Raw genomic sequence first — 26,362 nt, 5'->3', positions numbered from 1 at the left:
AAATAGGACTAACACCCTGACTCTTCTGAAATGCCACTGGTTCTTCAGTGTCTAAACCATGATTTAAACGTCAGAATATAGTTTATAAACAAACAGCTCAGCACCTTGGGCCCAGGGCTGGTGCAAGGATATTTTGCACCCTAGGCAAAACTTCCACCTTGCGCCCCCCCTCCCCCTGCAGCATCACTTATTATAAACTTTAAAAAATGAATACTGCATAATATGGCATTGTTCATTAGAATTAATACAAAGGGGTCACAGGAGATGATCACAACATTCCCTTCTGGCCCGGGGGAACCTATGAGCAAGGAGGCGGCTGAGAATACCCCCCGCTCACGGGGTCTCTAAATGTTCCCAGGCTCAGAGTACTTCGTCCTCGGGGGGGGGGGTGGACCCAGGGGCAAGGAGGGCAGAGCTGGGCTCTCCCAGGGAGTAGATGAGGATCTCCCTGGGGTTCAGGGCTGGCTCCCTGCATTGGCACAGTGCCACGGGGGGGGGTCGGTGTTTGGAAGTGGTACCTGCGCCAGCCCTTTCCCCTCCGTCACGCTGCAGGATTTAGTTTCTTTCCCTCACCCCAGGAGGCGGCTGCACCCAGCCCCAGGCACGGCACATTGGAGGGCGAAGCTCACCTGAGCTCAGGACTGTGTCCTGCCTCCCCCAACGGCTCCATCCCTCGGCTGCCCTGGTTGCCACGCCTGGCTGGCTGTCTCCTCCTTTCTCTGCAGCAGGCTCCCACTGACTATCCTGCGCGGCGCCCCTTGCTGCAGGGGTGGGTTTGTTATGGGAGGTCTCGCTGCCCGCTCTCCCCAACTCAGCTGACTTCCATGACACTGGACACTGCTTTTTGGTGCCCCCAAATCTTGGCGCCCTAGGCGACCACCTAGTTTGCCTAGTGGTTACACCGGCTCCGCTTGGGCCTACTCTGGCAGCTAAACCCATCTCTATGTTGGGGAATACATACATAGAACAGACCTGTTTTAACGGTTCTTTTTGCATGCCCACCTGATGCAGATAGAAAAGGGGACATTATTAAGGCATCCCACATACTCTGATAATACCGACACCTATGGTTAGCTGATATAAGCAGACTCAGGTCTCTAATTTATGCCTGGCACTGGGCAAATCCACAACAGCCACAGGATTTGGGAACCATAAAAGTGGCTAAAGCCACCTTTCTCCCCTTCTTCGCAGTCTTGTGCTGAGATGTCAAGAGAATCTGGTCCCTGGAGCTTTCAGTACAAAACAACTTGGGGCTGTGCCTGTAAACAATTAATCTTAACTCTTCAAGCCATTTATTTAATGCCCTCCAAGTATGAACAAAAAAGATCTTTGAACAAAACCAGAAGAGAGAGCATAAAAATGAACTGATTTGTTTTCACAACTCTGACCCAATTAATAATCAATCATAGTCAAACTGCTCTGACAAGGCTTTTCCAGCTCTTGATAGGAAGCCAATAATTTAAACTTTGTCCCACAGGTCACATCAGTCTGGTCCATCATGTTATGCACAAGCTAAGTGACCCTTGGCTTCTTGTCAGCTTTTGCTACCATAGAATTTCAAACTGTTTCTCTGTTGCTGTGCCTCTACTGAATATATAGACAAATGGAACATTTAATGCTAGGACACTTGAGGTCTCAGCCATATGCTTCTTCCATTTTCCTGTTTGTATCTAGCTGAAGGATTCATTTACTGAGGCACAAATAAATTCAAGGCACAAACTTAATTTATGCCCGTTATTTTATTCGGCATATCATGTCCATTTCAAGAATCTGACACACTCGTGAGATAGTGCGCTCTAGAGGCATTAATAATTGCTTCAGTGGTATGCACATTACAATTCTGCAATGCATGTTGTGAGCCTCACCCCTGTGCATCAGCCAAGACACAGCTCTTGCTGTTGTAATTTTATTCAAAATTCCCACACCTGAAAGTTATATTGTTTTCCTATTTGTTGCTTTTGATAGCAGAATTTGAACCTGTCAATAACCCTCCTCAGAATCTTTCCCATCTTCTTGATATACCAGTGTTAGCATATACAATTCATTCTCCACTCAGCTTTAATGTTATTGTTCTCTATGGTATATTTAAACAATTTGGCTTCATTTATTCAACCAACTTTGACCAAGCTGATTACCATTTTCAGCTGTGATTGACAGACAGGGCCCCTCTGATTACTAGCTAACAAGGCAATCACATTACCTCTCACAGATCATATTGGCATGACCCATCACTGCAAGTTAAAGCAAAGTACTTCACCCTTGGCTTTGAGTCATCTTCCTATTTACAGAATTTCAAACAATTCCTCTGCCCTTTTTTATTACTTCATGTACCAGAATATGACATACAATGTCATTTGCAGTGTTGGTCCCAGGATATAAGAGAGGCAAGGTGAGTGAGATAATATATTTTATTGAACCAACTTCTGCTGCTGAAAGAGACAAACTTTCAAGCTTATACAGAGCTTACCTCACCTATCTTGTCTCTATACAATGTAATGATCTTCTGGAAATCACTGAAGAGTAAAAGTTATTCCCAAACAAAATGTTTATGTTAAAAAAACCAAACGTTATATCTTTAAGGTTGATAGTGTTTCAGTGAAGTCCAGCTAACCTTCCTCTGCTATACCCCACTGAAACAAGGTAGCAACCTGAGCACTGAGGTTGCTACAGTACTGGAAGCCTGGAGATTTAATTAAAGTCAATTAACCCATTTCTGTACTGACACTTGCGTAGCAGTTACTGGGCTAATGAGGCAATTGGCTCAGTACTGTAATTGGAAGGATATATATTTGGGAGGAAAAGGGACTTAGAGGATGAGCATGGGAGAGGAAAGAAGAGAAAGCTGTGTGGCAATCACCTCCTGCTGTATACCTGTGGTTCTTTATGTTTTAAAACTGAAGATTAAATGCACACATGGTGAAAGAAAACAGCTTGCACAGATTTGTAACTAGGAGACACAAGAAGAGGCTGGGCAGCAGTACTCACAAAGCAGGAGAAGGGATGCCTTGTGACAGTCACCCACAAAGTAATAGACTTTTTTTTTATCTATACATCTTTGAGGAAAAAAATTGAATAACAAAAAATTAACAGTTAAAGGACCCAGTCATTCCACAATCATTCACTAATAATATCTCCAGCCAATTTCCAACACTCACCCAAATTAAAAACTGTCGCCATATTTGTTCTGAAATGGAAATATGCTGTTGAATGCATACTTATTACTGTGATATGTTGTTTATTAAATGTATAGTTAAGACTTTGAAAGGAATATAGTCCCAGGGAACACTATAGCTGAATTCGATAATTCTCATCATGTAGTATGTTGGACTAGAGGACTATATTTCATTAATAGAATTGGAACATCAATTTGGTGTTATGAAATGCAATTGATTATATGGTGATGAATTTGGAGAGAAGTTAGGATTAGAGTTTGAAGACAGGCTTTTAATTAAAAGCTTGCTTCAACCTTAACTATGGAGCAGCAGCACAGGAACGGACTACTTCCTTATATCCACATTCAAAGAACACCAAAATGAGATGAAAAGCAGCGACTATATTGACATTCAGCACGACAAGTCAAGTTATCCCTGCTACAAAACAATTCTTTCTAAAATAAGAAGAAGTCAGCGCAGCTTTCCAACATGTAACAGCAAGAGAACACACAAAGGGACAAACCGATCCTAATGCAAAGACCTCCACGGGGTTACACAAGAGGTGAATGCTGCATCCTGTGTTATAGCTTCACTATCCCTGCCCCTTATGTATGTCATACATATCACAAATGATGACTAGCTTGATGTTGCGATCTATAATCTAACAGCAACATCAACCTAGTCATCGTTTGTGATACGTATGACATATATAAGGGGCAGGAATAGTGAAGCTACAACACAGAAAGCAGGAGTTTCAGAAAGTGTCTTTTTTATTTTTTTAGACAATAAAAACAAAGTTACGTTTATTTTGACTATAACCCCCAGGGACATGATACACTAGTTCTAGATGTTCTCACATTAGTCACTGTTCTGTATTCTTGTCAATTATACCATTACAGTCCTTGTTAGATCCAGATGCACTTTACGGTATAGGAGCTCTTCCCAACATTCACATATGTTTGCAACTGGTCCTCAAAATTCTAGAGAAGCAGGTATGTTTACACACACAATTTGCACTGGTTTATACCAGAGGTGTGATGTTGCACCGATTTAGCTACCATTGCAACCTTGTATGCAGATGCTCTTAACATAAGTTAAACAACAAAGGCAAGCTACATTCACACACAAAGTTACAATGGGTTAGCTAAATTGGTGCAACGTTATCGTGCCTCAGAAAAAGTTAAGTTATTACAAAATAATCTGAAAGGTAATTTACTGCTCAGACTGTGTTCCTCCTACAAGAACTGACAAAGAAGCCTATAAACAGAAATGGGAATGCAAGAAAATTCTGTTCTTTGAGCCACAAGGGAGAATCCCTTTGAGCCATCTGCAACATGCGAAATACAACTTTAGCTTTCGTAGATATAAGGAAGAAGTTATTTGGCTTTAGAACATATTTGCTTTAGAATATATTCATTTGTTCTTCTAATACATACACTTATTAAGATCTTAAACTCGGTTTTATCTTCCCTTTAAGAAAAGCATTTCAACTCACCTTTAAATCTACATCAAAACAAACATATATTTGGAGAAGATTGAGAATGATTGACAGAGATGTCTGTAAAAGAAATCCTTATAATTTCACCCAGAAGAGATAAGGATCTTCCTTGAAATATCCCTGCAGAAGTGGAAAATTAATTTCTAAAATTCCAAATAAAAAATCTCTTAAAGATGTGAATTTAGGGGGTCATTATGGGCACATTGTCAATGTTTTTTCTAATTCTCACTGTTTTAAAAGCACTCCTTATTGTTTAGGCTTCTATTCCCTCTCTCATGCTAAATCCAGGATATGGGGGTTTCCTAAAAAAATTCATGGAAAACTTCATCGCATTAGGCTGATGCAGTTTAGCTGTTTGTATAATCGTGCAACAATATTGCTGAAACAAAGCCATTCTGAAATGCCACTGTAACTATGGCAACCAGTGTTCAGAATGTAAGAATACAACTAGCAACAACACGTTGCATTGTAATATTGCTCACTATTAGGAATGGAAATTATCAGTAAGTGGATGCCTACTTTATGAGAGCAGAGTCTAGCAGTGCCTCCTGCTAGCCATTTAAGCAAACACAACTCAGCTTGAATCAAATATTATAAATAGGAGCAAAATAAAAGGATGGAAGAGGCTAGTTTAAAATATAGGTGAGGGTAAAAGGTAGGGACAGAAGAGAAGGGGACATATGAAGTTAAAGCCTAAAATCTGGCAAACCTAAAAGGTGTTTAATCTGGAGCAGGAGAAGGGGGAAACCTCCAGATCATTAGTTTGTAATATATAATTTTCTCTCTTATTACCCAGAAGTTTTAAAAAGCTGCGTTATTTTTTTGTTTGGGTTTTTTTTTTCCCCTGGGTTTTTTTTGTGCTGGTGTGGGTGGCTGCAGGGCTTCCACAAGAAACAGTTTGTGGTCCCTCTGCTGGGTCTGTAATAGAAGTTAAACACTATTCACAGAGCTGTACTCTCATCAGTGATACAAGTGTACAAAGAAGCTGTCAGTACTATTGTCAATGTCTAACACAGATAGTGTAGCCTCACTTAAAAGTAATTTGTTTCTTGGATCATTAGATTTTAGTGTTGCTCATTTTTATTCTCTGTTCCATATTTCTTGTCTTTTCTAACCCCTATACATGTATCAGCTAAACAATAGATTTCACTGTCTTCACTCTCCTCCATTGTACCAAAACAGAATATTCAGCTCTTAGTATAAATTCTTAATTTACATTTTTCTTGTTCCTTCTTTATATAATTATTTCATAAGAGGAATCAAATTCAAGTCTGATGGCATGGTATCAGACTTTGAAGGTGAAAATATATGTTCAGCATTTAGTATTCAATATACAACAATTCTAATGAAATAAAATCATTCCAGAATTCCATTGTAACAATGGTAGCATACATTTAAAGTACTTTGACTGAAATATGACTATAATTGGAGGAAAATGTGTCCCTAGAGTATGCATTTACAGTACAGAAGTTCCTTCCCAAGATCCTTATGGAGAAACTAGTCCTTTGTGTCCTATACTCAGTCAGGATACAAATGGTCAGTCAGTTCAAAGTGATTAAATATCTCCAAGTGCTTTGTAATGGACTTTAAAATGGGAATTTTTTTTGTAAACAGTACCATTTTATTTTCCTTGTGTGTGTCTATTTTCCTGGCCTTAGAGACAGTGTGTGATGAACTCCCACTAATGTTAAAGTGAGCTTCAAAGCCACATGAGAGCATCAAAAAAGGGAAGAGAGAGAATCTCTCCCAAACTAGCCAAAAGCAGCATCTGTTTGGGATTTAGCAAATAGCCACAACTGGCCCTACCATAAAATGAAGCCTTTAAAACATGTAGGAATTATCATGGTATTTTTAGTTTGAAATTTCTTAATCATGAAGAACAGCACTATTTAAAAGTTGTCAGAACTTGGAAAAGAAAAATAAATTGTCATATAAGATAAAGATGGAAAATGAGTGACTAATTTACAACAAATAGTCCTTCTGAATACAGAAGTCACAATATCTACACAACATATTGGATACATGCTTTTCTCTGGTGGCTGCCCACTATCTAATCAGCATCTGAAAATGCACAGCTGTACAGCAAACAAATATACAAAACTGAATCAAAGACATCAGTCTAGAATTCCGTAGATTAATTATACATAGCAAAGGAAGACAAAGCATTCAGCAAACAGCAATTCTTTCTGAATTAGGCAAATGTTGCTGAAAATAAAAACAGCTTCAAAAAACTGAGCAGAAGCAGAATACATATAACAGGGATCCCTCAACATGTGTTAAATCATTTTATTTTATACATAGTAATATATATTAATAATTAAGCACACTTTTTGTAAGATCTTGACCTCTAGAACAGTAGTCCACAACCTTTTCATCTGGCGGCTGCCAGATGAAGGACCGTGGCAGTGGTTGAGCATCTGTCGAAATGACGTCACTTGTTGGCGGACCCCTGCTCTAAAACTTCCACCACTCTCTAGTCTTAATACTGTATTAAAATCAGTGACTCTTAAAGAAAATAATATGATCTCATTTGTGGAAGTCTCTAGCTTTAGTTTTCTCGACGTTTATTAGACTGGGGACTCCCTTGGACTTGGCTCCTGAAGGCTAGCGGTGTTATGGAGTACTAAGGCTATGTCTACCTAGAAACCTTCCAGCAGCAGTTAGAAGTGGTAAAATGTTGTGGGAACATTTATGGGCAGACCCAAGCAATTAAAAAAAAATGCCAAAATCATACAGATACCAAATGATACAACTTATAATGTGCAAAAAGATAAAAAAGGAACAACAGAAGAACTGTTATTTGGAGCAGCCCAACGGCTCCTCCTATTGGCAAACTTCTTTTTTTAAAATCAATTCATCTTTAACCCACTTGCTAAATACTCCCCTGTAAACACTGATGACAACACAAACATCAGATGTCGAAACAGGCCAAGTAACATTTTGCTACATTTCTCTGTATTGTTTTTAGATGTTAGTAACAGCATATTTAAAGGAAGTGAAAACATCTCCTAAAGAAGTGAATCCGCTGGAAAAAGAAGGGGAAGAAAATGAGGTTTGTTTGGGACTGGATGGAAGGGTTCTTTTTTAAACAGATTCAGAAATAAAATGTCTCCCGGAAAATCAAACTTTTTTCCTTTTCAATATTAATCTGTCATTGTAAAGGTAACAATCCTGCATAAAACATTCATTTATATATGGAAGTATAAATTAACAGAGCTTCAATAAGTGAAGAGTCCACTTTTCTACAAATGTTTTATTAATGTAAAAAGCAGTGCTTCAGTGTTTTTTTATGACATTCGTTGTTTCCAGTTATAAATACAGAGTATTGCTTTTAGATTCCTATTTCATTAGAAGCCTTTCATATTACTATATGAATGACAAATTAATATTGATATTTCAGAAAGATATTGTGCTTGATTCTCCGTGGTCTTGTACTCTGTAGTTATTTATACCAGTGTAAAGTGGATATAAATTGCTACCCATTTTGCCCTGGTGTAAATGGTGCAGGGTAACAGACAACTGGGCCTATTGTTTACCACTAAAGTTTCAGACAACACTAAAACTGTCCATTAAGTTAGGTTAGACATCTCAGCTATTTTCAATATAAAATCATTATATTGAAATAGCTCCTTTGATCCCAAAGGATTCTGAAGCACTTTAAAAGTGATCTACAGAAATCATTTTACTCACTACTGAGCTGTAGCCACCTCTAGGATGAAACATGATAATTGGCACACACAAGAAAACAGCACAGAACAGGTTAGGACCAGAAGTGAAGAATGCTGCAACCAACAGCAACTGCAGGAGCCAGAACAAAGTACTCAAAGTGGAATTTAAAGAGGATTCTTGGAGGTCTGAAGGCTATATGCCTGCTCCTTCGGACTCCCACCACCACCTTCGCCTTCCCCCTCTGGAGAGTATGCAAAGGTAATCAAGTGAAGTGGACATGGACCTCACCAAGTGTCCTAAACTCTCAGTCCCTCCCTCCAAGAGGTTCTTCCATGACACGGTATAACAGTCCCAACATGACCAAGAAACTACAGGACATGAAGGAGAAAGACTTCTGATGCCTAAGGGGTTAACAAAAAAAGAAAAAAGGCTTTGGGAGCAACCAGGAAAGCTATGTAAACAGCCAGTTTGAAATCAACACAGAAACCTCTGAAAGAACTGCAATGGTTTAGGTAAGTGATTACTGAAAAAGCATAATATATGTTGTTCAGTACAGGTAAACCTAATTTTACAAAGTTCTCAGAGATATCCAAATCCTTCATAAAAACTGAGGGCTTTGATAATCAGGAGATCTGTATTACAAAGCTGTGAAGCTCTTAAGAAAGCAAGTTTTCAAGTCTCCAGAGCACTTTTAAGTGTAAGGATGCAGCAACTACCATGATGCAACTAATACAGAAAGGTGTGTTAACCAGTGTACTAGCTGGAGCTGCAGTCCAGTGCAGAAGACTAGCAAGGACTCGTAACAGAACTATGTGCCCAATGGAAAGCGTTGTAATACAATGGCCAGTGAATACTTTGGTGTCTTTGACAGGGCCACCACCTAGGAGCCAGAAGGCAGCTGTCCTGGGCTTGGGGAAACCCATAAAATGAATTGTTCAACAGCAAGTCAGTCTTGACTAATGCAACAAGAGGTATATCTGACTGATGCCTGATACAGCCATAGAGAAAGGATGCAGGAGCCACTGCAGGGAAGATGTTGAGTGAATAGCTCACAGAGACAATATGAGGAGTTTGGACTTGCTAAGGATTTTGGAGGACTTAAAGATCAGAAGAATATTCAGAGTAGCAAAAAACAGAGAACACAGAGAGGGAGGTTGCAAGAAAACAAGAGAGCAGTGGTCAAAAAAAGGCAAGGGTGAAAAATCAAGGAGGGATAAGGGACAGAACCCCTTATGTGGTGGGGCTACCAGAGGTCAGGTCAGAAAGGAGCTCTAATCCCATCTTGCCCCAGGTACTATGAATCCTTCTAAAACCCATACAAGTCAGTGAATCAGCATTGTCATCTCTATTTAATAATAAGCTGGTTTCGATTCAAGTTACTATAGTTTTCTTTGCTCAGATTTGTTTGCTTATCCTCATGTTTATTTTATCATCACTCCTGCCTTTATAAAGATAGTGCTAGCACTCAGCTAAATGGACAGATACCTCACTAGTTTCACTATAGCCTCTGTGAGCACTTCTATACGCTTGGCTGAAATGCTCTTGGGTAATTCTTAGAGCAATACTCCCCGAACAACATATCCTTGAATCAAAACTCTTTGGAGGACAATTTTTCCTCTCTCCATCGGTGACAGTATACTACTGTCAAAAAGGCTCTGCTGCTTCAGGCATTTGTCCTCTATATCACTTAATGTGGAAGACCTAAAAATTGCTTATAAATGAAGAAAAAGCTGCCAAGAATTGAGTGTAAGTGGAGAGTGTCATACTGCACAAGGTATATATGGGTCACAGTGAATGGTATTTGCCACTAATTAGCAAAAATGGCAAATCTTGTGGACGGCAAAAGACTATTACACCGCTACCTCGATATAACGCCACCTGATATAACACGAATAAGCAGTGCTCCGGGGGGGCGGGGCTGCGCACTCCGGTGGATCAAAACAAGTTCAATATAACACGGCTTCACCTACAACACGATAAGATTTTTTGGTTCCCAAGGACAGCATAATATCAAGGTAGAGGTGTACTAATGCATAGTTTTGCAAAAATAAGGTTTTCTATCTTGTAGCTGTAAACATTTTTGTCCCTTTAACATGCACTTGCTATTACACCAGAGACATTAGATCACTGGTTTGTACTACACTCCATTTCTCTTTAAGGAGAAATGTCACCATCAAGATGGACCAAGAACAGAGCACTAGAAAACTTCTTCATGGCCGATTACACAAGAGATCAGAAACACACACGCTACACCCATTTCTTACAGAAACTAACAGTTCATGCTTAAGGTAAAACCTAATACTGCTATTAACTGCTGTCACTTAATTCTCTATACTTTGTAGAGTGCCATTAAATATAGTGCAATCAATACTAAAGTCAGTGAACTAATACTAGTGTTAGTATAGTAGAAGTAACACAGGTTACGAACTAATTTCACTACACTATGGACCAGTTTTTAAACTGCTCGGCAAATGCCTGTAAAAGAACAAGTCCTCGAAGACATTCAGTGAACATCACTACATATTTAGAGGATAGAATCTGACCCTTAATGAGGTAACAGTTAGACCTAATCTACATATGCTATTTAAAAGCCCACCCCCTCCCAAAAAAACTGGTTTGCTACTCCACTTGTTATAGCAACTGCTTGCCAGTTGCTCTGTAGTTCAGGCAGTTTCCTGTCATAAACCTCATTTTCAGCTTCCCCAAAACCAAATCAACTTCCCTGCAATTTCACAGGCAGCATCTTGTTGTTAGACTGTGGAGAGGAGAGAATTTGGTGGAAATCAAGACATGAATTTTACAAGCTTGAATTTCTTTCTTTTTTCACCATTTTCCTGAAGTTTCCTTCCCATACCATATCTGACAAGACACTTTACTTATACAAGTGCATTTTTATAATTTTAAATCTCCACTAGGTGTTGGGAAAGGCAATTTGCATGTTCCCTCTTCAAGCAGGCAAGGGAATCTGACCTATTCTGTCTACTCAGTGACAGTGTAGAATAACGATAGCATGGTATGAGTGACCAGAGCGCAGCCTGAGTATAATATAGTCCCTATGAACCTGCACTGCACATAAGATTCAGCCACTGCCCAAAGGGAAACAGGTGCCTTAATCTGGGACTGACAAAGAAGCAAAAGGCTTAAAAAAATAACCCCCTGATCAGATGCCACAGCAAGATGAAACTGCCTCCTATTTTGACTAATTATCCTACTCAGACACCCTGTTTACCTTCACCAGACCTGAAGAGCTCTGTGAAGCTCAAAAGCTTATCCATTCCACATACAAGAGTTGGTGCAATAAAAGATATTACCTCACCTACCTTGTCTCTCTCTTTATGGTATATCGTGTCATTTAAACTACCTGATAACCAGGGATCCTAGTTTTCCATGATTAAAAAAAAAAACATTCATCAACATAAAAATCCAAGTTTTTCCTCAATTACAATGAAATGCTGAACTTTAGTTTCCCTACCCACAATATATATAGGCATCCATTGAACACATTTTATTGATGTATTTACAATTTTTAAACTGACAGCCCAGCCCCGCCCATTCTCTGAATTTTGATTATCTGTTCTGACCCCAGTCCCAATTAGCTCAGATAACTGGGGTTCCACAGTAGATGTTTTTATTTTTTCACAAAATGTAAAAACAAAAGATTCTCTATAAAAACACAAATTCTGCATTTTTCCACGTCTCTCTGTGACGAATGGATTTCCAGGATCCTTGGCAATAACTGAATATTAAAATTTTTGGTGTTCAGATAAATGAAAGAATTAGAAGGGCTTGTTTTAAAATGGCAAACTTAGCATGTATGACCTGGATGGGTGTGTTAATCAAAAATCTATTCCAATCCAGTCTTTAACTTGGGGATTACGCACACAATAGTTGGCATTCTAAGGCTATGGTTTCACTACACTGCGTCGCTAAGAGAGAGCTTTCCCATGAACTTAATTACTCCATCCCCTGCAAGCGGCGGTAGCTATGTTCGTGGGAGAAGCTCTCCCACCTGCATAGCGCTATCCACACCAGTGCTTAGGTTGGTGTAACTTGTGTCACTCAGGGAGTGGCTTATTCACACCCCCAAGTGACATAACTTATACTGACATAGCCTAAACTGTCACCATTATTCCTCATTCAACCCCCTCTTCTACCTGAAATTTTGCATTTGTCACACATTAAAATTTGTTCACATATTTTGGACATACACGTTATTTCTTATCATGTTTCTATCACTTTAAGGGAGGACCAATCCTTTTATTGTGATAAAGTTCCTACTACAGAAACTTAAGATCATAAACACCTCCAGCTAATCTACTAAATATTTAACATCTCTTGTCTTTCTATATGAGCTTTAGGCTCACAAATTTCTGTCAGTCATGCAGAGGTAACAGAATCTGAGAAAGAAAGCAAAATTTTATAAGTATACCATTCAAAACAAGCACAGATCTTCTCTGATGAACTAGAGAAAAAAGACACTTGAAAAGACACTTTACTATAGTGGGTTGAAAACCTATACAAATTTATTATAAGGACTTGTTTGGGCAGAATGAATTATGACTGACTGTAAGTGGTATAGCCAAATGCCTTAAGAGTCACTATTTTGGCTGAAGAGCCATTATTAAGAAGAATGGAAAAGAGGTCAGAAAGAGAAGCAAGGCAGACTAAATGAAAAATATTGACTGAATTAATGGGTGGAGGAGAAAGGATATTTGTTTATTGTCTCCATCAATAAAGATTAAGCAAATCCGAAGTGATTGCTACTGTGGGATAAAGAGCTGGAAGGAGAATGCTGATAATACAATGTACATATTCAAGAGGAAAACAACAGGATGTGCATAATTCCATTTCTGGGACAGAACACATAATACTGAGCAATCTGGGGAATCAGATGCTCAGAACAGGTCAAACATAAGGGACATAAATTTAGTCCTGTGGATTACATTTATACTCAGCCAAGTTCATCAGTTAATTTTAGTATTTATCAGACATTCAGAAGCACTCATTACAATAATATGTGGATGAGTCTTGTATAAACTTTAACTCTACAGCAGACAAACTAAATGGTAGAACATCGCTGTTCTGCACTTTACCTACAAAAAGACTGGAGAGAAGCTGCAGGTGGACACTCAACAGATGCACTTATGTATCAGTGTAACAAGGAGCAAATCCATCAGGTAATAATTTCACACCATTGATTTTTGTTCCTATTTTGTAATGTGCACATAAGATGATGATGATTTGGGCTTTTATGCAAGGGAAGATTGATTTTCTGCAACAAGATTTAAAAAATAAAACGCTGAAATAAAACATTATGGAAACAGAATCTATTGTAAGTATATACATATCAAATAATAGGAAATAGGAGCAGAGATGTATTTAAAAATACTGTATAAAATTCATCTTGGTTTACAAACTGTTGTCCAATGCCATGAGTCAAACCTAACAATGATAAAAGTGGTTTCCAGAACTCACTGACCAGACCTTTTTTTTTTACCCAATCAACTTCACATGCTGGATCACTGTACATGTAATATATGGGCTAAAACCCTGGCTTTAAGAGTGCTACAATTTCACCTACAGACCCGATCACTGCAGTGTCAGAAAGTCCATGTGGTTTAACATGAACTCTACAGGATTCTGTTTTATACTTTAAGATAAGTGCATTATTTCATCACTTACTTGCCATTGCAAAAATCAGATTTTGAATCTGCAAATACTGAAAAGTTTTTCTAGTGTTATCACACATATTAGTTAGAATACAACTACAACAATGATTATATTGCAGTGTTACTAAATATAAAAGCAGTCACTGAAATTGTTGGCAGTTGTAACAAATCTATGCAAAGCAATGTTACCTTAAATAAATATACAGAATAAGAGTTAATGAAGAAATACTTCTCAGTTTTCAATTTATAAGTATCTCACACAAGAAACTGAGGAAAAGTAAAGTTATCAGAAGTGTTCAGTCCTATTCTACCTAACAGACCACCCTGCAATGTCATTACTTGATAATTAATGCTACCTAAAACTAACAATACAATACATGAGCACAAGGCAAAAGTTAGACTGAAGAAAACAACTGATTCTAATGTTATATGCACATATTAGAGTAAGTAATATCCAAGTTTTTCATGTCAAGGAACGTGTCTGTCTCTGTGTTGTAGGGCACCTACAACATTCTGAATATTATAAAGGAACAGGAGAGTCAAATCTACTCTGCATCAATCCTCCAGAAAATAGTTTTCTGAGGTTACAAATGTCCAGTTCTGTTAGGAGTAATATGGACCGGATTGCATCCCTCAGATCTATACAGGGAGGGCCTCCTCCATGCAAAGTTCTCTCCTTCCAACATGGAAGAGGGGGCAGCTACCTCTATGGAGCTATGGAATCATCTGTGGGATGAAGGACAGGAGGGGATCAGGGAGAAGCTGGCATGTCAAAGGCAGCAATGAAGTGGGGAAGATGCCATGTAACATTCCACCCCTCCCCCAAACTCTGTAGGGCTCCAGGTGAAAAGAGAATGCATTCCCAGGCCTTATTACATCTCTGTGCCCCCAATCTCATTATAGAAATCCTTGGGGAAGTGGCCAGCTATAAGAGACCTATCAGCTCCGTTCCATGGAGCCATGCAACCAGTGCAGGTGAGAAGTCTTTAGAGTCTGAGACCTGATTAACATTTTGCAATTGGGAAATATTTCTGAAATATTTCAGTGTTTATCATGTGACATTTTAAATGTTATCTTTATTCTCTCCCCCATACAACCCTTTCAAGGAAGTTCCTACCCTTTCCAGGTTTAGTCATTTTAAAAAGCCAATGACAGGTATTTTGTTAAACTGTTTAATATTGTCATTTTTCTATTAATATAAAATATACTTTATCGTGACTTCAAGCTCAGCTATCTCTGAATTTACTTTTACAACATAACATAGAGAATTTGCCATATCAGATGAGATCTCCGGTCCATCAAGGCCTCATTTTCTATAGATGGCGGTGACCTATATTTAACATTTCTTTGAGGAGGGAAACAAAATGCAGCAGGCAATTGTATTCAAGTGGTAAGTTTCCTTCCTGCCTCTTACAATGGTCAATTTAACCCACGAAGCATGAAATCCAATTACCCTATTTTAGCATACATAATTACAGAAAGTATTAATAGTCACAAAGTTACCAAGTCCTTTCAAAATCCAGCCACATGATCTGACATCTAATTGTACAATACAAGAAACGTCAAAACAACAGCCAGAAGACTCCAAAGGGATGGCAACCTTTGCTACTGAGCCCATTTTTGCACAAGCGGCATCCCTGGACAATGGCTGGGAGAGACAGCTGTGGAGCGGGGCTTACAGAGCACCATTGGGCTAGTAGAGATCCGGGGGCTGACAGAGGCATGCTGGCGCGGGCAGAAGGAAAGCGGCTGGGGCGAAGGGGGTCGCGCAGACAGGAGTCCCGGGGGCTCTGAGGGGCCCACGCAGGGCTATGGGGAGCGCAGAGCTCGGGGAAGGCTCGGAGCAGCCCGACGGGAGATACGGGGCGCGGGGAGGAAGAGCCGCTGGGGAGCCCGGGCCGTGGAGCGCGCAGGCCGTGCCCCGGGGGAGCTCTGCGCCGCTAAGGGCCAGCCAGGCAGGGTCTGCGGGAGGCCCGGGGAGTGGAAGCGGGTCCCTCACCTCTCTCCAGCGGAGCTGCCGCAAGCTGATCTTCAGCGCCTCCAGCGAGGTCTTGGCCTTGGAGCTGTCCACGGTGACATGGGCCCGCCGGGCGGGCCGGCCTCCCTCCTCCCCGGCACGGCGGGTCGAGCCCCGCTTGCCCCGGCCCCCCTTCCCCGCACCGCACCGCTTGGCCTGACCCTTCGAGCCTGGGCCGCTGGGCCTCCTGCCCTGAGCCACCGGGGCCGGCGGGGGGACCCCTTCGGCCTCCTGCTGGGGCTCCGGGGCGGCCTCGCTCCGCTCCGGCTCCTCGGCGGGGAGGGCCGGGGACACTGGCGGCTCCTGGGCCGGGGGGCAGCTCTCGGGCTCGGTCCCGGCCGACTCCATTACCAGGCGGCACAGCTGCCCCGGGCCCCTCCAGCCGCTGTCATTGCCGCGTGCCTCCGGGCGGCTCCGGTTGCTATGTTCGCTCAGGTGGTTGGCAACGGCCGAGACGGGAACTGCAAAGGACCAATAAACGTCAAAGACAATCTCGCCTCCCAGCCCCCTCCCTCCCCTGGGGAAATCACAGATGCGAAGGGCGGGGCGTGGCCCTTTGCTATGGTCACGTGACTATGGCTCCGGCTACCATCTTTGCAATGGGCAGAAAGCTATTCCCCAGTAGGACCGAAGCTATGAAGGAGGCCATTTTGGAAGTAGGAGGCAAGCTCTGAGCCAATAGACCTGACGCTATCAAGGTAGCCATCTTGGAAGTGGGAAAAAAAAGAAAAGAAGTGGAGAGAGCCCTGTCCTGGGTGCCAAACACTCAGGAATCCCTCCTGTGGGGAATTTCTTTTGGAGGACAGGGGAAGACGGGTTAATTGGTTGACCCACAGTACTAGTGGGTTATGTAATGTACTACAGTCACCTGAACTGCAGCAGCGTAAGGGACAAGCTGCACCTGCTTACAGCTTGGACTCCCCAGGTGGTCCAGTCACAGGCCAAAAAGCCCTTTAACTGGGGTCCAGCACTTCCCCCAGTTCAGTCTTTGTTCCTCAGGTGTTTCCAGGAGTCTGCTGGTGTGGGGAGTGAAGAACACCAGATGATGTCACACCCCGCCTTATAAAGCTTTTGCATACGGTGGGAACCCTTTGTTTCTAAGCTTGGTTCCCAGCCTCATCTGTGGAAAAACACTGACATCCCAGGATGGAGTCTAGAGACATGCGGTCTCATCATATGTCCTTGCAGAGTCAAATCAGCCATTACTGGAGGCTGTTTGTAACATTCTCAGGACGGCTCCCCAGGTGCGAAATAAGCTTCTCCTAAGGACTATTGTTTTCTTAATGGCCCGTTCCCCATCCACTATCTAGAATGAAAGTATCTTGTCTAGTGGGTGTTCCCCAGGTGTAACTACGTTTGAAATAGAGACATAGTCAATATTCATAACTTCAGATACAAAAATGAATCATGCATACAAATAGGATAGTCATATTCAGCAAATCATAACATTTTCAGTGACATATCACATGACTTGCATAAAATACATCATAACTATGTCATAATCATATAATAATATGACTGAAGAATATGGGGTGCAGTGTCACAGAAGGCTTTCATGGGAGGACTTACTGAGGGCAGTGTTTAGCATGGTGTGCAGGGACTGAGGCCTGCAAATTAATCCCTTTACGATTAGCAGGGAGCATATGTATCCTCCCCCCAGCAAATGTTGTGGAAGTTACCCTGTGTAGGGATCTTTGTCTCCCTCCTTTGCAGTGAACATTTTCAGTGATGGAAGGGATGACCTCTCCACAAAAATCCCAGGCCAGCCAAGGAACATTCACCCTTAGACATGGATTATCAAATCTCTGTCTTTAGTTTCAGGATACATTTTAAAAAATCTAGTACAGCCCAGCAGACGCCCAGCCTGACCTCCCCCTTTCCCAACTCTCCTGCCAGTCTGGCTTTTACAGATGGGCCATGTAGAATAGGAGAGGTAGATGGGAAGAGTAAAGTGGTATGATTTCTTATTAGCCACTCTAGTTTGGGCTTGACGAGATTCATCACAGGCACAGCTCCACTAGGCCAGAGCCAGTACAATGTTCTGCAGCAGTGACTGAGGCTCTTCATCATCATGGTGGATTTCCTTTCCCTTTCTCTGAAATGACTCGTGCTGAGATTAGATGTGTGCACTAGAATAATAACATCTCCTTAGAGTCAGACATGTCCTTTGCTCGCCTAAAAATAATAATTCAAGGTGCAAAATCAGAGAGCAGCACAGGAAGCCGCCATTCCTGTGTTTGCAGAATGACAGTCTCCTACATTAACCTGTACTAAAACAGAACTGGCTGTTCAGGAATCTTGATCTTGGAGGGCACTTGTGTTTCTAAACCCTTTATATCTCCTTCAAAATACACGCACTCCAAAATCGGCCGGTCTTTCTTAGTAACGTACATATTAATTGTTGCTGAAAAGGAATTGCTGAACTTGGCTTTCTTGATGGATGGCTTGGTAGCATAATAAATAAATAAAATAGTAATATTAATAAAAATTAATAAAATAAAGGCTGTTCACAGTCCAACATAAAATGGGTTGGATATAGTCTAGCTCAGGACCTAAAATCATCCCCAAAATCACCATCATTAATTGGCCCCCTTGTTCACAGGGTCAACAGAGGGATGATGCACTGAACGGGCTTCAGAGAATGAATGTGCTGGCAGAGGTAAGACCTTTGGCAAAACAATGTGGGGAAATTTACAGGCTCATGGCTTGGCTGTATCTGTTCTGCCATTAGAGAACAACCATTTCCAGCTTTGCCAAACTGACGTCTTTCATCAGAAAATACCTGAATCATTTACTGTAAGATTGATATAAACAAGGGCAGAACTTAAGGAAGTCCAATTTCAAAGTATGAATCTAGTATGTAGGAATATTGTTAATTAAGCTACTAATCCGACATACCTAATTTAGCTAATACAGAGCTGGCCAATACGACCTTTTGTTACTTTGATACTAGAGGATTGTAATGCTTTGCATACTGAGATAACTCGGAAACTGAAGCTAATACAGAAGGCAGCAATACTCTTAATAAAGTGAGTTTCATCACACCAGTGCTCTGTGATCTGCACAGATTGCCAGTAAGTTTATAGATGAGATTCAAGACATTGAACTCCCCAAACAAAGAACTACCCAAGTTATTTTAATGGATCAGATGGATAGCATGAAAATTGGCATTTTTCAGTGAAAACAATTGCTCTTATAGACATATAAAATAAGCAAATATAATACTTTGGTTTATGCACAGTTAAATCAAATATATCAAAATATTAATTCAGGAAAGACAATGAATCTGAAAACTCCTGGGGGAAGCTGAGGAATAGTTTTTTAAATAACAGAAGTATGTCTTCTTTTTGCGATTAGTAAAGTAAAATAGGAAACAAATCCTGGATGACATGTTTTCACTTAACCTGTAGGTGGCACTGCAATCTGCTGTGAAATTTATTTGTTACTCCAGGAAGTGTACCACACTATTCTGTTACAAAAAAATAAAATATTATGTGTGAGAAAGAAGGATCTCCAGAACTAATTAGAATTCAGGACAAGATGGTAGCTCAGACCATGCTATCAGTCACTGGAATCATGTTATTTATGTGGCAAAGGGGACAGGGCTGAATGGGAGGTGAGGAAGAATCACGTTAATAAAAGGTATATATATATATAATTTTTAAAAGGACATCTAGACAATGGTGGGAAGTAGAAAGGAAAAGCACTGTCAGGAAAATTAAAATGCTACCTGGGGAATTCTAAGTACAGAAGATAGGATTCCAGGAGTTACCAGAGAAGGTCAGATTTTAGGAACAAGACTGTGTCTAAAGATTGGTATCCCATCTTCATCCGCCATCACCATCTCCTGTTTCACAGAAAAGAGGGAAATAGAAAACAATGTACCTGGCTAATCATATGATTCTGCTGAAGTAGGAACAGGAGTGACCCTTTCCCACAGGTGGACAGCAACTCAGTGCACATCACAAAGCATGAAGTTTAATCACCCTGATGACATCTTATAGCAGCCTGCATAGCGTCACCTGAGATCATAAAATTAGCCACATCTTTTAAAAATCCAATTGCAGTATCTATCCTTCTGACATCTACTCCCTGAAGGGCACTGAGAGATTAATTAGGGGAAGACTCTACCTAAGAAAGTGTCAGTCATCGCCAGGTGGCTATTAAATGTAGTGCCTTGGCTGCTTGAAAAGCTGAACAGATTCTTAATGAAAAACTCGCAAGATTCCCTGAGAGCATGACTTTTATGGTAAAGCCCTGAGGAGGAGCCCAGAGCTGTACCAGGAGGAAATTGTGCCTTGGGCAGGTACAGTCTCTCCAGATGTTGTTCCTTATGCATGTGTCCTTTTAAGATTAATGTTGGGCTCTTCATATCAGGAAGAATCTTTGTAGTGTGTGAATACAGAACTGCTGATTTCACAGACCCAGAAGCTAATGTCTTCTATCCATCAGATACAGCACAGATCATGGTAATGTCCCACACAAACCAGCGAACATCTAAGCCCTTTTCTGAAGGGACCACCTCTGGGAGGAAAAGAGGAGTCTCTTTTCTCATCACTCATTCAGTCTTGGTGTCTCTGTTGAGACTGCCTAAAAGGGTGCCAATTCTAGTGCTGATTTTAGTGATGACAGCTGTTCGCCAACACCTCTCACGCCACAATTATGATTCACAACTCATGTCACGCAGATCGCCAAACAGCCACCAGATGGTAGCAACTGCTGGTGACTGCCAGCTAGGGTGGGATTTAAACTGGTGACCTAAAAGTGAAAGGCTCCTTATCCTATTATCAGCCTCCTGAACCATCTACCCCCCCCCGGGACAATGCTTTGTAGTGTATGTTAGAGCTTTTTCATCACAGATGTCAGAAATGCTGAAGGAAAACCATGGATTTAGCTGACATGGGCCCAAACACTGACTAGCTTTTTGAGCACTGGAAATGCCCCAAAGATGCCAAACAAAATGACTGCATAGGAGTATTTAGATATAAAGTTTTGATAGAGCCATGTTTCTAAAAGATTAATAATTCACTACCTACTTCTACCCAGTCATAAACCAGATAACTGGTTTGCTTTATGCTGCATGCATAAAACCTTCATTTCCTGTTGAGATAATTGGGGATGGTATGTACTGTATGGTGTGAAGTCAGACTGTATGTAGTATTCCTCTACTGCAAGGTAAGGGAGTAAAGCATAGGTTGACTAGTAATAAGGTAGCAATGGCACAGCAGAAGGAGCATGTATCATGCTGTTTATTGCAGGTTAGAAATAGTGGCAGGGGACAAACAAGCCTGAATTTTTAAAATCTCTCTCTCTTGTAAGGTCAAGGGAAATTGAAAGTTTCTGTGTGCACAGATTTATATCCTAGAGAGCCCCTCATCCAGAGATATTTGCTCAAGCAATCCTTGTGTAATAAAGCTCAGACACATATTCCCTGTAGGAGCTATAGACCCATTAGTTCATATGTAGAACTATGATGGGAAAAATATTTATGAAGTGTTTTTACCTGAAGAAACTCTTACATCTAGCATCAGAGGGGTCGCTGTGTTAGTCTGGATCTGTAAAAGCAGCAAAGAGTCCTGTGGCACCTTATAGACTAACAGACATATTGGAGCATGAGCTTTCGTGGGTGATTACCCACTTCTTCCGATACCCGCTTCAACAAAGTGGGTATTCACCCACGAAAGCTCATGCTCCAATACATCTGTTAGTCTATAAGGTGCCATAGGACTCTTTGCTGCTTTTACATCTAGCAGTAGCCATGTCAGCTTCGTGGGCCTGACAATACAGGGGACCACCATGATAGCACAAATCAGATAAGGTCTGACATTCTGTCATCTGAGGACACGGTGGTGCTCTCATACACATTAGCCAATACATTATCCAGTCCCAGTACTGTACCTGATAATGGAGTAATCTGGCCAGTAAGAGGCCTGGATTTGAGTCCTACTTGAATGGCCTTTGTAACTGTATTACTGTAAAAGAGGGCTATCAAATCACACAGATGGCAGTCTCACCCCGCAGGGAAGTGGCAGGCAGGCTGCGAGTTCAGATTGTACCATACTCTGTCTATCTCCTAGCTAAAAGCTGGGCTCATCCCTGTGCTGATTCATGCTTTATTGGGTCATGTGTAGCATGGTATATTCCATGCATGTCCGTGCCTTCCCAAAAGGTGCATATGTAACAACTGCTCAGTACTGGATAGATATCAGGGCTACTCCTGTGTGATCATATTGCCACTGAATGGCTGGTAGAAGCCACTAAAGGTAGAAGCCTTAATGCTACTATATAAGCACAATTATTTCACTGACTAATGCTAAATGACTGTTTTTGATCCTTAAACATCTGAGAACCTGATTCTACAAGTTATGATTGCGCAGTCAGGAAACTGATGTGTACCCTATGATGTGTCCAATCAAAACAACACATTAGGAATATCAACAGCACTGCAAGCTCCAAGCATGCAAAACTCATGAGTCAGCCTTCAAAGAACATCAGGAGATTATCTTAAAATTCATGGGAATTTTGTGAATAATAAATTTGGGGATCTTTTTATTTTCCCTCTGGTTTCTAAGTCTTTACGGTGAACTTGGGTCACAATTTCATGCTTTTTCCTGTAGTCATGAAAACTAGCAACTTACTTCTTTTAAAAAATGAAAGCTGAGATTGTCATGTAATCACAGGACTCCAGAATGCAGGTATTTAGGATCAACATCAAATATCATGAGACCTGTGATTTCCAAAAAAAAAAAAAAGATCACAACTTTTGTATCAGCACCAACACCAAACTGGTCTCCTGCAAGCTGCAGAACAAGAATTATTTGCAGATGTTACTCTGCAAATCATTTTGAATAAGGAGTAAATTTGAGAAAATCTATGGTACATTCATGGACAATTCACAAACAGACACAAGGAAAAGTTAATCAAATAAGTTATCCATAGGAACTGTCCATTTTGCTCTATAGTAAGCGGTTCCTTCTGTAACCATGGTGGGAGGTTGTTTTTTTATATAATTGTGCCTTTACTGGTCAACAGGAAAACAATGTTTTAAAAATTAAAAAGCCAGAAGAAAATACGTCTGGTAAATACAGTCTGTCTTTGGGAAATGTGTCTGTTGTAATTATACTTCCCAGGCTGGGTTTAAATTAGTTTACATAAGCATATGCTCACAATGTTTATGTTAGACCACCGAAGATTTGTGGTTGACCTACATATGCAAACAAAACAATGTCTGCATACTTTGGACAAAATTTGCATGATAGAAGATGATGAAAATATGCATAATAGTAGATGACATTTCTCATTCCTGAATCCTCTTGTACATAACTTAGGAACTGGCCATGCATGAAAGAGGCTTGCAGTTGTAATGGAGAGATTTTCTGGCTACACTACAAATCTGAACCTTCAAGACATTAGGCTTCTGTTTCTCCCTGAACACCACAAATCTGTATAACCATCTAACCAAACAGCACCTCCACCAGCCAAGCAGATATGTGACACTGAGAGAGAGGGACTGACAGTGATGAAACAATGACAGTGCTATCCAGCCTGGTCCACATGTCACATCTGGATTTGGTTCATATGGCAGCTCAAGAAACTCACTACAAGATTCTGCCCAGGAGTTTGCCCTATTTTCATCTAAACCCCACTACAGGATTTGAACCTCCATTTCCAGGCAGCATTAGGCTGGTAAATGAGACACTTAGACCACTAAGCCAAACCCCACCGCAGCTAAGGGAAATACCAGCTAATTTCAACCAATAGAACCTTATTTATCTAACCTGCTCCTTTGGGTTATATCAAACCTTAGCATTTACAGGCATGTGAGGGTGTCTCCAGGTATTTTTGGCTAACCAGGATTGTAGTGTATCACCTTACTGTCCTGAATAACAAGGAAGGGAGCTGCCTGATGTGGAACACACAAGAGGAATCCAGGGTCAAAATCTTCAGCCAGCTGTGAACTAATTCATCCATCTTTTTTCATGCAGAAAAGCTCAGCTCAGGTTCAGCACATGGTTAATGTTCCTGCTTTGTTACCAATGTTCTGTGTTAAATTAAAGCACAAAGTCAGGTTTTTTGATCAAGGTCAGACATTGCCTTACTCAGGAACAGAAATACAGCCCGCTCCTTGTTTCCAAGTTTGCTCTAACTGCTAGAAAGCATCAGCTCCTAGGGCAATGGAGAAGAGGAGCATATATGGGATCTTCTGGCTTTCCAGTGAAACCCATGGCAGCATGTCAAGGCTGAAGAGAATTCCTGAGATGTGTGAAGAGCTGGCTGGTAATGCCAGTTCATGTTCCTTTTTCATCCCTGTCCCGATTCTGTGAGCCCTGCTTGCAGACATCAAGTGAAACTGACAGATTTTTCTGTCTTTTAACAACAATGCTTATTTCTGATTCTCTGTGTTCTGAGGGTAAAGTGAATGATTGGATGGAAAACAACCAAAAAACCTTCACCGTGAAGTACTGAATGTCTCAAGCTTTGGAAATACAATCAGGACTTGCATTTTATTTATTTGGTTAAATGTGCAGTCTTAAAATGTTACGCCCATTATGATGGTGTCCTCTCTCCCTTCCCCTACATTCTTCAGACCATCTTGCTTTGCTGTGGGAAGGCGGGCAGGCTTTTGGAATTTGTTCTGGGCTTGTTATGCAAAAAAAAATCCACTCCAACATTTAAATAAATATTAAAGCCCTGATCCAGAATCCATTTAAGTCAATTAAAGACTTTGATTCCGGCCCCAAATGCTTCATTTTTATTTACCTCTCTCCAGGAACGAAGCCAGAGTTGTTGTTGTCGTCCCCTCCCGCCCCACCCCCCGCAACATGCATGTTTTAGATTTAGCGGCCTTTAAATTAATGTCTCAAAGATACATATAAACTACTGGATTTTGATCCCCAACTTCACATCTGTCCCAGATCCCCTCTTCATCGTACAAACCTCACCTCAATACCCACTGTCTTTCAGTATCCTGAAAGTGAGGGAACACTGTCTGTTTCCTGTTCTTTGTAAACATACACAGCAGACTCTGCTTTGCAAACAAACTCCCATCTCATAATTAGCGGTAAGTAAATTAACCTTTTAAATCTTATAAGGCTGTCTGTCAGACCACTTGAGGACCTAGCTTTAAGACCTCACCTGCCCATGGTACTCTTGCTACCCCACTAGCTGGTATTGGAGGTATTGTACTGCTAAAACTGGTGTGACGAAAGGTTAAGAGGAGATCAAATATACTGTGCTGGGAGTAAAGTGCATAGGGCTTTCAGGTCTTGCTAGTAGGCTCTGAAAGTGTCTCCTGTAATAAAGATTTTCACTAGCATTACCCTAGGTCTGGCTTGTTGTTTTTGCTAAGCCATGTTATTTATTGTTTTAATCAGCATAGCTCTGCAATACAGAAACAAGTCATTCTTGCAAGTATAAAAACATTAACAGAAAGGGGGAAGATAATCTGCGACATCAAAACCAGGCTTTTTGGTCTATTAAATGTGTGTAATCAGAGACTTCACTCAGGCCTGCTCTACACCTAAAACTTAGGATGATCTAGCTACTTTGCTCAGGGGTGTGAAAAAAAAAATCATGCCCCTGAGAGATGTAGTTAAGCCAATCTAAGCCCAAGTGTAGACAGCACTAGGTTGACAGGAGAACTTTTCTGTCAATTTAGCTTCTGCCTCTCGGAGAGGTGGATTTACTAAAGAGACTGCAGCAGCCCTTCGGTCACTGTAGTAAGTGTCAATATTGCAGGAGCAGAGCTGCAACAGTGCATCTGTGCCACTGTAGTGTTTCTAGTGTAGACATACTCTCAGCTTAATAAAGTCACTAGGGGTATGTCTTGACTAGCAACGTTAGAGCGCTGCCGCAGAAGTGCTTTTATGTAGCTGTGTAGTCGTGGCTACCAGCGCTGATGCACTGTCTACACTGCCACTTTACAGCGCTGAAACTTGCAGTGCTTGGGGTGTGTTTTTTCACACCTCTGAGCAAGAACATTGCAGCGCTGTAAAGTGGCAGTGTAGACAAGGCCTAGAAATGACATGTAATGGGTGTTGTAATGATGCTTACTCTGCTATATGGCAACACCCTGTTAAGCGGAGAGATCTGATGATGGGCCGGAATGGTGTCCCTAGCCGCTGTTTTCCAGTAGCTGAGAATGAGCGACGGGGGATGGATCACTTGATGATTACCTGTTCTGTTCTTTCCCTCTGGGGCACCTGGCACTGGCCACTGTCGGAAGACAGGATATTGGGCAAGATGGACCTTTGGTCTGACCCAGTAGGACCATTCTTATGTTCTTATGTACTGTTACTGTATAATGTCTCTTTAAACAAAAGCTCACTGTTGTTTTGTTTCTGATATTTACATATCA

At 41.1% G+C, this 26,362-nt stretch overlaps 1 protein-coding gene and 1 long non-coding RNA gene across 7 annotated transcripts in view; one reads left to right on the top strand and one right to left on the bottom strand.

Moving 5' to 3' along the window:
• TTLL11 (tubulin tyrosine ligase like 11) overlaps nucleotides 1-26,362 on the bottom strand; it is a 209,957-nt gene that overhangs the window by 98,722 nt on the left and 84,873 nt on the right. For 5 of the 6 annotated variants that reach the window (XM_050926828.1, XM_050926829.1, XM_050926830.1 and 2 more), the window contains exon 1: nucleotides 15,988-16,455. The exons of the other annotated variant lie outside the window; for it this stretch is intronic. In XM_050926828.1, the coding sequence (XP_050782785.1) occupies nucleotides 15,988-16,353 (366 nt within the window). In that variant the 5' untranslated portion in view covers nucleotides 16,354-16,455. Of the gene's footprint in view, nucleotides 1-15,987; nucleotides 16,456-26,362 lie in introns of those variants that run through there. 6 annotated transcript variants of the gene reach the window in all.
• LOC127036178 (uncharacterized) lies at nucleotides 16,601-24,908 on the top strand. The gene is made up of 3 exons (XR_007770037.1): nucleotides 16,601-17,249; nucleotides 18,608-18,664; nucleotides 23,334-24,908. It is a non-coding gene; the product is annotated as an uncharacterized LOC127036178 (long non-coding RNA).

Source organism: Gopherus flavomarginatus, chromosome 17, assembly GCF_025201925.1.
Source record: "Gopherus flavomarginatus isolate rGopFla2 chromosome 17, rGopFla2.mat.asm, whole genome shotgun sequence".
NCBI lineage: Eukaryota > Metazoa > Chordata > Testudines > Testudinidae > Gopherus > Gopherus flavomarginatus.
Note: the sequence above shows the minus strand (reverse complement) of the source record. Positions and strands in the feature narration are given on the sequence as shown.